This window comes from Alligator mississippiensis, chromosome 2, assembly GCF_030867095.1.
Source record: "Alligator mississippiensis isolate rAllMis1 chromosome 2, rAllMis1, whole genome shotgun sequence".
NCBI classification, from domain to species: domain Eukaryota; kingdom Metazoa; phylum Chordata; order Crocodylia; family Alligatoridae; genus Alligator; species Alligator mississippiensis.
In genome coordinates, this window is record NC_081825.1 from 125,165,807 (window position 1) to 125,179,456 (window position 13,650).

Genomic DNA, 13,650 nt, shown 5'->3' on the forward strand with positions numbered 1-13,650 from the left:
GCATAATTAACTAAGCATGTGTTATTTGGACAAATGACCAAATAATAAATCAGATAACTAGATTGTTTTCTACTGTGTAATTTAATCATTTGTAATTAAGTGATCTCTTAATAGAACGTGTTATCAGGCTATTTATTTAATTACTTAATTACATCCTTTAATTTTCTACACACTAGGTGCATCTACACGTGCCTCTACAGTGCCACTGTTACTGCACCATCATTTAGTACTTCCAAAAACATGGCACACAGTTACTTTTAGCTGCTACATTGCCGTAAAAATGTGCTATACCAAGGGAGCACGTCACTACGGCTACATTCTTCTTCCCTGTGAAACCAACAATGAACTGCAGGGGATCGTTGTAACTCAGAACACTTCCTGCAAAGCGGTCTCAGTTACAACAGGGAGCTCCACTTCTGCCTGCTCCCTTGGAGTTTCCTGTGTCTTCCTTCCCTCAACTACTCCCCTCTGTTGTGTTTCCTTTTATTGTATTTTTTCTAAAGTACGCATGTAACATCTTCAAACAAGGCTCATATCTGTTGGGCACAGTGCATATTTGAGCGCTGTAAAAGCCCCCGAGGATTTATATTCTACCTTTCCTCCCCAAAATTTGCTTTAGGATACTTGAGGATAGGTGGAGTTGCTCTTGGTACCACAGGTGTCTTTCGTGCATTAGCCATGAAGTTGAGACTCAGAAATGATTGGGAAAAGATATGAAAAACATCATCAAAATTTAAAAGAAAATTGAGAATCATGAATACTTCCTGCAAATCTTAGATTTTTGGGGGATTTTTTCATTCTCCTACAGTGATTAACATTTTTTATACTAAAAATAGCATAGGACATTACTTTCTTTGCATTGCTTAAGTTATCAATCATAGGCAACATGTAGGGGGGGCACAGGGGAGCATGTGCCCCCTGAGATTGGCTGCTGCTCACCACTCCCACCGCCACCAATACTGCCACCAGCATCTATGGGTGGTCCCCGCTCGCTGACACTGCCACCAACATCTGTGGATGGTTACCACTCACCACTGCCAAAACCACCTACAAATGGTGCCGCCCCCCCCCCCCCCCCAAATCTCAGGAGGCACCAGTCGTTCATGTTACCAGTGATGGTATCAATATCACTAGACAGTTGCTTTTAAAATTACATGTGCCTTTAAGGGTAAGAGTGATGTTATAGTCATGATGGTCCAGAAATTGTGAGAGGCGAGGATTTCTTAGAGGAATATCTTTTATTGGACTAACTGTGTAGTTGGGATAAAGTTAGACAAGCTTTCGAATGCAAGACATTCTTCATCAGGCCTCTCATCACAAGAGTCCAGCACAATATAATGAAAAGCAGCAGAGGGTGCGGATGAGAGAAATTCTCAGAGATAGACACACAATTAGCAGAAGAAAAGAAGCTGTTTACTGGGGGATCAAGGCCTATCAAAAGGGAGGAGGGTCACGCATAAGCTGGCTGGACACTTAAGAACCAAGGACTGAACATTGATATTAGCTTTATAGCACATTATATATTATGCAACTCATAAATCACACAGGAAAGGTGAGAATGACTTGCCTCCCTTTCAGAGTCTACTCCCATCCAGTGGAGCCCCACCCAAGGGAATCTGGTTATAGGTGGAGGACCCAAATTTCTCTTTAGAAATTACCATTATTTCCAGGAATGGTGCCATCTCTGCAGTTAAAGGCATTGTGAATCACACTTTTCTATTTAGCCAAAATGAACGCTACATAGGGTAAAACTGGTTGTACATATAGATTTCTGAGGTCAGGATTATAAATCTGTAAGCACCAGACTCTAGATGATTGTAAATCATTTAGACTATAACGCATAAAATGGCAGTTGGCTTCCTGTACAATTCAGTAAAGGTTAAGAGGATATTTTTGTTAATCGAAGGTTCTTCAGTGAAGTCAGCTGGATTAAAACGGAGTACAAAATGTATTGTTGATCTCTGACATGCACTTTATTTTCTCATGAATATCGGAATACATTAAGGTCAATATATTGTAAAGCTAATGACACTGCTGGCAATGGTAATAGAAGAGGCAAAGAAATCTTGGAAAGAATAGCAATCACATTTATCAGGGAAATATCAGAATGCTCTTTTCTTTGTTATTTTTTCTGACAATGTCTTAGGCTGTTGCTTTTCATTTTGCTCTGTATCTCACGTGCTGTTGTATTGGTGTTTGTTTATCCTCTTTTTCTAGCACGCAAACAGGAGATTATCAAGGTTACGGAGCAGTTGATTGAAGCCATCAACAATGGGGACTTTGAAGCTTACACGTAAGTTGACTTATTTTGGGAAAGGCAAGAGGGAATAAATGCTTAAAAAAAAACACATTGTCAGAACCCTATCCTTACACAGTATATGCAGTAATCCTTTGCTTCAAAAGCTCTTACACAAAAATGTCAAATGGAAATTTACTATAGATTTCTTTAGTGTTTTAGCATCTAACCAGATTTAAATGACTTTCAAAGAATTTTAGAAAAGAAATAGTCTTGTGTGACATTTTCTAACTGACTGTGTTTGCTATCACAATTTAATTTGCTCCACAGAAAGATCTGTGATCCAGGACTTACATCTTTTGAACCAGAAGCTCTGGGTAATCTAGTGGAAGGAATGGACTTTCACCGGTTTTACTTTGAAAATGGTGTGTATTCCTATTTGTTCTTCTTTAAAGCACTCCCTTAACGTGCATCTTCAACCTTTCACGTTTTGTAACTGCTTATGGGGGTTTTTTATTACACCTTAAGTTGTGTAGAATTTTTTAATTGTTGATTTTGTTTCCTTTATATTTCTATTATTCTTATTTAGAAATAATAGAAAACTATTGATTGTGGGGGGGAGTTTTAAAATGTGTTTATTATTTTGTGGAAAACAGAGTGGAGGGATAAATGGGACTAGTAGATAATTTTGTCATTGTTGAAGAGACTGAATACAATAGCAATAGTCACACTTAAAAGGTATGTATCAGTGGTCAGTGTGATCACAATTAAAACATCTGTATTTCTGACCTCTTATTACTTTTATTTCTTATGCTAAATTTGAGGGGGGAAACTCTGGTGATTCACAACTGAACATCTAGCCCACCGATTTTTCTAGCTGTAATAACTACATGTAGGTAATAGATTTAATAGTCATGTCAGTTTCAGAATATAAAAGCTGCACAATTTAACAATAGTAGAATAACAGAAATGAGTAGTGTCAGCTGAAAAAAAAAATTAAATCCACCCAGATATTAGTAGGAACAAGGTTCGGGTACTAGGTTATGAGATTCATCCAGTGACCCCATTTCTAGATCAAAGGAAAGAAAACATACTTTTTTGCATCTTTATTATGTAAGAAATCCTTAAAAACTGTTTTAATTCAAAAAACATAGACAGTTTTCACTTATTTAGTACCTGCATTGTGGTATAAACCCCTTTACTTCAGAGTGCCTTTCTGATGAGAGAGGAGAACAGGTTCATCACCCTGTTGTCTCTCTTCTTATCCTTTCAGCTCTATTTATACCTAGAGGTTTTTGCTTACCAGTGAAACAGTATTTATGGTTCAGCATGGCTGACTTTGCACTTGGCTGGTTCGTTTTGAAAAATTATCTTGTTTGTTCCCTTAGCTTTGTCTAAGAGTAATAAGCCAATCCACACTATTATCCTCAATCCTCATGTCCATCTCGTGGGTGATGATGCTGCCTGCATTGCATACATACGGCTGACACAGTATATGGATGGAAGTGGAATGCCAAAGACTATGCAATCAGAGGAGACCCGGGTCTGGCACCGTCGTGATGGAAAATGGCAGAATGTGCATTTTCATCGTTCAGGGTCACCAACAGTACCTATCAAGTAAGAAATCTACTGAAGGCATTGTTAGCTAAGGGGGTGGAAATCTATGGCCTGTGTTATGTGGGTGGTTCATAGGTGATCTCATGCTTGCTTCTGGCATATGAAACTGTCATTCTCTGGATAGCACAATAGTAATATAACTGCTGCACTGCTAAGTGTGTTTAATAATTCAATAGACTGCATGTAACATTAGCACAAATGTTTTGAATGAATAATTTTTTACTATTTATTTTACAATAAGTGTTTGAGTTAAGGTTAAGCTTTTATTGTGCTCGGTATTGTATAGTAAGAGTTGTTCCATTCCCAAAATAGTTGAAAGAATTTGAATTTTAAGCCCAGTGTAGTGTATGGAAGTTTGCTTCATTGGAGCTTCATCAATGCGGTACAATATCCCTTGCTTTCCAACCGGCTGTAGTGTATACATAGCTGAGCCATGTGCCCTGCGTTGTGATTTTAGATCAGATAATCTATTTACTTCATAAATTAATGAAATACGTACCATAAATTCTCTCTTGGCCTCATTCTTACTTTACTGCAGGTGATCTCAGAAGCTCTGTGTTAGTATTGTACAGGTGACTCTCAGATCTCTCTCTATTCATGGACTATCCTACTATGTTCAGTGTGGCACCTTTGAGTGTCCTCTGATACTCCAGGGTTGGAATCGCCCCACAATTCATATGCACAAGCCAAAACTTCGTGGGCCAGATTCTTAGTTGTGTGAATCAGTGAATGTCCAGAGTTGATCTTGCATGCTTGCACATCTGTAACAGGGTTCCAGCTCTCCCTCTGGACATGCTGCTTGCTTTGGTATATTAATCTTTCATGGGTGTAATCCTTCCTTTGAACTGATGTAGCCCATATGTACGAGAGATTATACTGTTGGTGATTGCCTTAAAAGGATGAAATACTGATTTTAAAGAAACCCATCATAGACCTGCAGGGACCTCAGGGGTAATCTAGTCCAAGCTCTTGCCCAGCTTCAGGATCTCTCTCTCCTAAGCCGTTGCAAATAGATGCTCATCCAGCCTCTTTGTGAAAACCTCTAGTGAAAGAGGTTCCAGAACTCCCCTAGGCAGCATGTTTCACTGTACTGCTATACTTTCAGTTAGAAGATTTTTCCTTAGATTTGAGCTAAATCTGCTTTGCTCTAGTTTAAACCCAATGTCTCATGTTATACCTTCTGCAATAAGGAAGGAAAGTTCTTCCTCTTATTTATGGCAACCTTCCAAATATTAGATAATAATTGTTAATCTCCCTGTTAATCTCCCTTTTTTTCCCCCGGACGTAGTTCCTTCAATCTTTTTTCATACAGCTTGCATTCCAAGTCTACATCATTGTCAATTGCCACTGCAGCCTCCGCAGATTCTCGACATCTTTCTTGCCAGGTGGTTCCAAAAATGTGACACAGTACTCCAGCTGAGGCCTAACCAATATATATATTTTCTTTGCATTCAAATTATTTATAAAATGTTAAATGTCACCAAACCCAGGGCAAACCCTTATGGAATTCCATTTGAGATTTCCTGCCATTCTGAAATTAGTCCATTTATAGTTCTCCTTTGCTTTCAATCAATTATATATACACTAATTCTATCAAGCCTCCGGTTTCAGATTACATACAGGGATGGTGCAGTGGGCTCTGGGCCATCCAGTACACTATATGTTTTTATGGTAGCGGTTATTTCAAAATATAAACCCAAGGGGTCTTGGACCAAGTCTTCCTCTATTGTTCACAGTTCCAAGTTTGCCACTACTGCTTAACAAGTAATACACCTTTAGAGTAACAGCAAAAGAGAGATTATTAGGAAAAGGGTTTCTGTCAAGGGACAATTAGCATGTAGAACAGTCTGCCCCATGTTGTAGTGGGAATTGAAAGCATATATTACAGTGCCCAGGAACAACAAACACCTAAGAAACAATATTTCAGCCTGATACTTACTGAAACCAAACCTCTTGCCAAGATAGCAGTCTAATTATTCTGCTTGTATGTATTTTGTTTAGTACTTAGAATAAAGGATATGCAGGTAAGATAGGGGCAAAGGGGTAACAATTGACTAATTGCATGAATTCTTTCATAGACTGTAAGGCCAGAAGGGAGCATGGTGGCTACCTGCATAACATATAGCATTATGCCTAATCATACCTGTTAATGAATAGGTTCTGCAAACAGTTGTGTTAGTGCTGGTGAATAGTATTTTAAATCCTGGAATATGAGTTGCATAAATGGACATTGTATAATGTGGCTAATAAACAGCCAGGGGCTAGACCAGCTGTTTGCCCCTAGGGACTTGCAAGTGGGGTACTTCAGTCATTGGAGGCTCTTAGTTGTGGAGGGCCATGTCCGCAGGACAGGAATTCTTGCCCCTTATGGAGAAAGATAAGGGTATGTAACTGTACGTAGAACTGATTGAGAGCTGCCCCACAGGGACTGAGCCACAGTTCAGTGTTAACTGCAGGCACAGTTTTTCACTGCTGCTTTCCCTCAAACTCAGCCACAAATAACAGGGTTTCTGGACCTGGTGGGGCATCAAGAATGAGAGAAGACATTTCCGAGCCTGCAGGTTTGGGCATGTGAGTGAAGATGTTCTGAGTTTGTAGGAGAGTGGGGACTGGAAGAGATTTCCAGAGTTTGGGAAACAAATCTCAGCTATGAAGAGGTCAGGAAGGAAAAGTAGAGACTCTCAGCCTAGATCACAGCTGTGGGTAAGGGAGTGGTAGTTCGGAGAGGTTCTCAAAGTTGAACGCAACACAGGAATTGACCTTCTGTATCACTGAATCCAGGCCCCTGCTGTGGCTGGCTACCACATTTTATGTTCCCTTTCATAAAGTGACCACACTCCCTTAAAACTAGTTACCCTTTTTTTCCCATTACTCCAACTAGTAGGCTGTCCCCTGAAGCTCTTTCCTCTACTTTGAATCCTAAATGTATCCGTAGCCAGTTTAAGAGCTATTTGCTCTGATGTCAACCCTGTTCCTAAATTTAAATGTTTTTTTCACCCCTTGGTGTTTAACCCCCTAAGGGAGGGGTTAGCAACATATGGCTGGATATGACCCACAGAGCTGGAGGGCTTTGCCTGTGCCTAGGTTAGAGCCAGGCAGTGAGGAGCTGTGTGCCAGGACTGGGCACCTTCTAGCTGCACCCACACTGCTGCTGCTTCTCCTCTCCCTCCCAGCTCTAGTTTGACACTGGCCCTGGGGCATTGGCAGCACATCAGCAGCAGGTGTTGCCCCTGCTGCTGCTTCTCCCTGCCCTCCACCCCCCATGGGCACAGTTAGCCTGTGGGGAGCTGTCCTGGGCTCAGGTCGCTAAAAACTGTTGGTACTACTAGTGGTTCTCTTCCTCCTACAGAGCTATAGTACAGGTGCAGCTTCCAGCTGGTGGAAAGCTGTGCTGGGGTCTGGCAGTGTCCAGCTTCGCCTGCACTGCAGCCTAAGGTGAGGCAGGGGAGAAGGAGAGTGAGGAGGTGCAGCAGCAGGGATGCAGTTTACAGATACGTGTTTCCAGCACAGTTCCCCATGGGCTGTAAGCTGCTTCCACCCCAAGGAGCAGAGGACTGCGAAAAGAGGCAGTGGAGTGGGCATAGTTCCCAGTGGCTTCGTCCCAGCATGGGTGCATAGATGGTCCCCCAGCAACTGAATGTGCTGCAAAAGCCACCTGCCCTGCGATGCTCCAGAGCCAAGTTGTTTCGGCCTACAGCTTGAAAAGGTTGCTGGGCCTTGCCCTGATGCAATCATATTTTTCTTCAACTTTAATTTTACTAAATTAAATAAGCTAAATGACCTAGGCATTCTTTTAATGTCCTCTCCCTTCTGTTCCTCTCTGCACCAGTTCCAGTTTGAATTCATCTTTCTTGAACTTGAGTGATAGATCTTCCATCACCCATTGACTCTTATTTACGTTGTCACTGACTGGTTTTCCTGTATGCATACCAGCTTCTGGCTTCTTTACTATTCATTCCATACAGGAAGAGCACACACCAACTGCAGATGCTTCCTTAACCTGACAATGAGTGTTTGTGCCTGAAAGCTTGCAAAGAAGAATTTTTTTCCAACTATTTGAGTTGGTTTAATAAAAGGTACCACACTTACCCAAAAAACCTTATCTGTGTATGTGCTTAGACCAATACGGCTACAACCTATACCCCTAGATCTTGCATGTGATTTCTAATGAGGTGCCATTAGTACTTGTTCAACAGCATTAATGCTTCCTGATTGCTCTAGAAAATACCTTGCCTGATGCATCCTAGGATCACACTTGACCTTTTCTCAGCTTTGTCACATGGGTGCATCGCTATCGTGATATCAACTAATATCCTCAGGGCATTCTTCTTTTCTATCATTTCCAAATGATGAGCTCCCACTATATAATCAAAATTCTTGTGTTAGTCCATTAATGGAAGGTATTGACCTTTGAAGAATTACATTATATCCCTTATATATTTCTCCAGTTGTCAAGGTCATCTAGTTATTCTTGTAAAATATTCCAGTCCTTCTCTGTTTTGCTAATACCTTTCAACTTTGACATAGGCAAATGTCAAAGTACACTCCTACTTCTTGTCCCAAGACCATTAGCTAAAGTGTGAAGTAACATCAATCCCGAGACTGATTCTCAAGGATCTTCACTTATGACCTTCCTGCAGCACAATAGTTCCACTTCCACCATAGATTGTTATCATCTCCCTTTAATGCCGTTCCTTATCCTCCTACAATCTTTTTACTAAGCCTCATTTCTCCAGCTAATAGTTTTCCATCCTATCAGAATAAGCCTTTTCAAGTTTTCATGACCATCTTTTAGAGAATCTTGGAATCTACCTTGATTTTTCAAAGTGAAAGCAGCAAACTGTCTCCATTCTGGAGCTCTGTAGTAGGAGCCTCATGAAGGTGAAATTCAACATAACTGTTTTCTTTTCCTTCTTGGGTTCCAGAGCTTTGCACTCTGTCACATTCAGATCTATCATTTTAGGAACATTTATTGTGGATAATCTCTCTTGGTCAATCATTACACTTTTGTAATGCAAAGTGACACTTACTAGCAGTGGCTGAAGATTTTATGTACAATAAGCTAAGCAGGGCATCATAGCTATTCTCATCTACAGGTATATGTTTCTCTAGATTATGTCAAATTAGTTTCAGCAAGCACTGTAGTTGATTTTGTCAAGGCTGCAGTGATGAAAGCATATAAACCTGAGGACAGAATTGAGCACCTAGACTGCTAGAGAGACAGAGATGCATTGAGTTTTTTCCCTACAACATTAGTTGTTTTTGTCTGAAAAAAAGAAAATGGCCACAACTTACAATTTATTTTTTATTTAGAGTTATATATTCTAGATTTTTGCTATGATTCAGAAAACTGACCAAAAATGCTTCTGCATCCATCTGTTCCACAGCTTCTGTCTGTGTGAGCCAGATATATTTGATGGAAGGAGACATCATTTTCATTTGCTATATGTTCAGTATTAAGAATTTGCTCTATTACCTTGTAGAACTGCTAAACATAGCAATAGGATGCATACAGATGCACACATGCACGCAAGGACGCACACAGAATATCAGGACAAGTAGTCAGGAGGCTTACTGAATCTGAACAAATTCAGACATCGTGCCATGTGCTAGAATGCAGCTTTTTACTGATGTATAAGATAGTCTACGTTATGATGAGTTACATTCCAGAAAAAGACCTAAAAGAAAGAACTTATGCATTCTGTAGTACCACTGGGGCCTGACTATAGCCCCAAAAACTAGTAACAAAAATAATAAATAATAATGATGATTTTACTACTTTAATATTCTGTCTGTTGCTTTTCTCCTTACACGCCTTTTCTGGCACCTGCATATAAAAATGATACCTGGTTAGACTCCCTGACCCAACTCACAGGACCAACTCAAATTTGATGTATATGTTGGGGATATTAACAATATATTGACTTACTGTGTGAATCCAAGTTAGCCTGTACAGTACAAGTTGCCGTAACATGCAGATCGAGGGTGCCATAAAATGGTGTAAGTTATATCAACTTAGACTCCCTTCAGACTGAAATTCAGTTTGAAGTTTGTGGACCTTTGTGGACTTAGGCAAGTTACTTAAGCTTTCTGTCTCAGGGTCCCTTCCACTAGTGTGAAGATACTATTAACAAAACCTCCTGGCATGCTGTGAAGGTTAATTGGTGTTTGTAAGGTGATGTGAAGAGGAAGAGAGATATATGTAAGTGCTTGGTTGTTTTTTTGAACAAACAATATCTTGTCAGGCTGCAGCTGATTTGGAGAATCTTTATAGTACTCTCCCTACATTTGTAGAGTACACCATAAATCAATGATGTTCCTAATGGCAATCCTGTTTTTTTTTTCCCTTCTAGTTAAAAATCAACGGTGCCACTCTTGCGTTCTCCATGCTCAGTGCACCTGGTTGGTTACCATCTGGGCCATCCTGTTCTCCTCTTCATGCATGTTTCTGAGTGCATGAAGTTGTGAAGGTTCTACATGTAACACATTTTGCAATGCATCATTTGGTTGTATATTCCATCCGTCCATTGTTAACTCTTCAATGAAGGAAATGTTTCATGCAAATTGAAATGACAAAGCAAAAAAAAACAACATTCACAGTACAGTAGTAGGTTCAGCAACGTTTGTCATTTTTATCTATGTATGCCAAGTATTGACAAACATCTTTAAAATTACAATGTTTGCAAAAAGCATATCCCCCCCCCCACACACACACACTTAAGAACTTTTTTTTTGCTCCTCTCCATCCCCCTCTCCCTTCCCCCTATGGGATTTGCATTGGTTATAGTAGAAAAAGATGTAATTTCCACTGACAGCTCTGTTACTGTAAAACAGTTTTATTGCAATATTTAGCTGGACAAAATCACTGGTGAATGTGGAAGGAGGAATATGTTGGCGTTATACCAGTTGAAGCCATCTTAGTTATTACTCAACTGTGTAAACTGGAAAAATTGCATCATTTGCTGGCTTGATCACTTTTGAATTAATTTTCACTGTTCTGGCTAGTCAGCTTCATTTTTTTCTTGAATCTTTACCTTTGCTTTCTTGCTATGGTAACTGAAAATTTATATCGGATGAATGAAGAGCTAAATTAAAATTTGTGGGAAACTGAGCAGTGAATGGGAAATAGTTTTTGATGATTACAAGAAAGGGTAAAATAAAATAGATTTTTATCACTTTTAGGGTGTACAGTAAATTTATTAAGGAGGCTTTAGAGAATTTTTTATTTTGTTTATGCTGTAGTCCAGATGTGTGGTTAATATACTCTACAAATATTAGGCCTTAAAAGCTTAGTATGAAGAGTTTGTTTACTTGATTATAGCTGCTTCTTCTCTGGAAGGCTATTATGAATACACCAATTTTTAATACTGTAACACTTTACCACAGTAGGATTTTCTTGGGGGGGTGGTTCCATTTGCTCTTGGCTTATTAAATTGTTGCACAATGTGGAATATTAGGGGCAACAACTCCTGCAGAATTACTAACAGTTTAATTTCTATCCTTCTGCTGCAAACACCTGTACAGTAAGCAGGGAACACTCTCAATATCCATTTAGAACAGTTATTTTGTGACCTGGACTGTCTTCGCTTCTCTTGCATACCTGTGAAAATACATATATTCCTGCAAGTATTTAGATTTCTTTCCCCCTCATTTTTAATAGAATAAATACAGGGATTGTCCAGTTTCTTTTTGGTTCTTCATTGTTTTATTACCAATGGGGCTAACTGTTTTTTGCAGCGCTGTATAGTGCATGATATCTCAATCAATGTTCTTTTTAGCAATTACAATGTACTACTCAGCAGCCTGATGTTTTTAAAATGGGAAAGCTTCCTAATTTGTATAATTTCACTTTTCTGTGTTGATTCCTAATCAAAAGCAGTTCTTAAACACTTTGATGTTGTTACTAGTGGATGTACGGTAAATGGATTTAAGCTTCTCTGGTAACTATTACCTGATTTAAAACGATATATATTTAAAATAAGCATCTACAGTAAATGTGTTGAGCCATATTAACCTGCCAATGGGATCTGTGAAAAAGTCATGGCCTCATTTTTATTTCTTATTAATTTCTTTACTTTTTTTTGTGAAGCGGCTATAAGTGGCATAAATGTATTTAAAATTATCAAATTAGGTGTAGGGTGTTTTTTTATACTTCTACCATAGCATGTGGTGTTGATGTATTACTGTAGATCAAGTTTGTCTTCCACACCAAGATGTGAGGAAATTGTGACTCTTTCTTTCCACCACAACTGAATTATACACTTACCTTCTGTCATTTTGGAACACTGCAGTTTACCATGAGACACAGTGTACATAGTTCTTGCCATAATGGTAAATGACTGATATATTTAAGAATTAATAAATTTGTGATTTCTGCTGACATTGCGCTTGTGTTTTCCTTTCACAGTAAGCTGGATACTGCAAAGCCCTAAAAAAAAAAAAAAAAAAATCACAGGAAAATATGAAGTTTCTGTTTCTGGCTATGAATTGAATTGATACAAGCTAAAGTATTTTTACAGATCAAAATTGGGGAATACAGATCGTAGCTTTTCTGATCTGTCTAGTTTTGCACAATTTTTTGTCCTCAGGCTCTTAATCTGCTACCTTTATATTACACCGTTATGATAGGTTTTGTACATACTTTTTCTTTTATGGGAATTCACTTAGAAATATTTTAAAAAGTTTGAACCCCAAATCTTTATTGGTTACTTTTCCTGTTCCTCACCATGTAAAACTCTAGAGGTTACTCTAATCATGATTACCATGAGTGTCATGCTGAAGACCATAAAGAAAGATAATCACGTTTAAATGCTAAACATTACTTTAGGCAGACAAGGTTCTTTGGGTAAATCCAATATCTTTTATTAGTTCCTCTAATATATGTTGCCAACATGGCAACAACATATACCCCTGAAACATGTTACTTTATGAGCTTCTACACGTGATATTTTGCTTTTTTAAGCTCTTGTATGTCAGGACCAGAGATGATGCCGTGTATAGCATTTCTGTCCTTGATAGGCCATGAAATATGCAGCCAGGTCCACCACAGCATCATTCTAATTTTATGTCAAGAATAGCATAATCATCGTGGGTGCATCTACACGTTCATTAATGTGCTTTTGCTATTGTGCATTAAATGTAGTACCTCCCATTGTGAAGTACTAGAAAAATGTGCATTAGTGAAAGCGCACCAGTTCTTTGTGATGCTTTAATGTGCATTAAAATAGGCTACTGTGCATTAGAGCACATGTGTAGACACACCCTATATGAATAGCATAAATCATGAATCGGACCCATAGTACTGGGGTCTGGTTCAGGTTTTAACCTGACAGTTGTACAGAATTGATTACTACTTGTGCACGGTCCCAGACAGTTCTTACTTAGGAAAAATTCTGTGCTTAAAGGGGAAAAGGAAATATTTTTGAGGCAGTTTCTTTATATGTAACAATGGATATCAAAAGGTGTTCTTCAACTTGGATATTATATTAAGTGCCAAAGGACTTGAATGAATTTCACTTTATCAGAAAATCCTACGTTTTGTCACATATCACTACTATGTGCTTGAGCATATATTTACTCATATTTTCCATCCAACACTCTTTCAAAAATAAGTATGAGTCCTAACTAAGCCAGGCCTGTGCATTTACAATGGGTCAAGAGAGAGAAAAACACAGGGCAGGATATAAAATAAATTGACCAGAAAGGAATAAACCTGCCAAGAAGCTGGTTAAGAATATTTGGATTATTATCTTTTTAAATATCACATTGGATTTCTGTTAATAGTATCGTACAAGAAG

At 38.8% G+C, this 13,650-nt stretch overlaps 1 protein-coding gene across 14 annotated transcripts in view; it reads left to right on the forward strand.

Moving 5' to 3' along the window:
* The window catches only part of CAMK2D (calcium/calmodulin dependent protein kinase II delta), a 264,222-nt gene extending 251,989 nt beyond the window's left edge, over positions 1–12,233 (forward strand). For 3 of the 14 annotated variants that reach the window (XM_014600774.3, XM_019495068.2, XM_014600779.3), the window contains 4 exons: positions 2,218–2,293; positions 2,567–2,661; positions 3,625–3,853; positions 9,953–10,152. In XM_014600774.3, coding sequence (XP_014456260.2) covers positions 2,218–2,293; positions 2,567–2,661; positions 3,625–3,853; positions 9,953–10,007 — 455 coding nt within the window. In that variant the 3' untranslated portion in view covers positions 10,008–10,152. Of the gene's footprint in view, positions 1–2,217; positions 2,294–2,566; positions 2,662–3,624; positions 3,858–9,952; positions 10,160–10,206 lie in introns of those variants that run through there. The other 11 variants (XM_059722099.1, XM_059722100.1, XM_019495041.2 and 8 more) reach the window with 8 other exon arrangements.
* Positions 12,234–13,650: the final 1,417 nt, after the last annotated feature.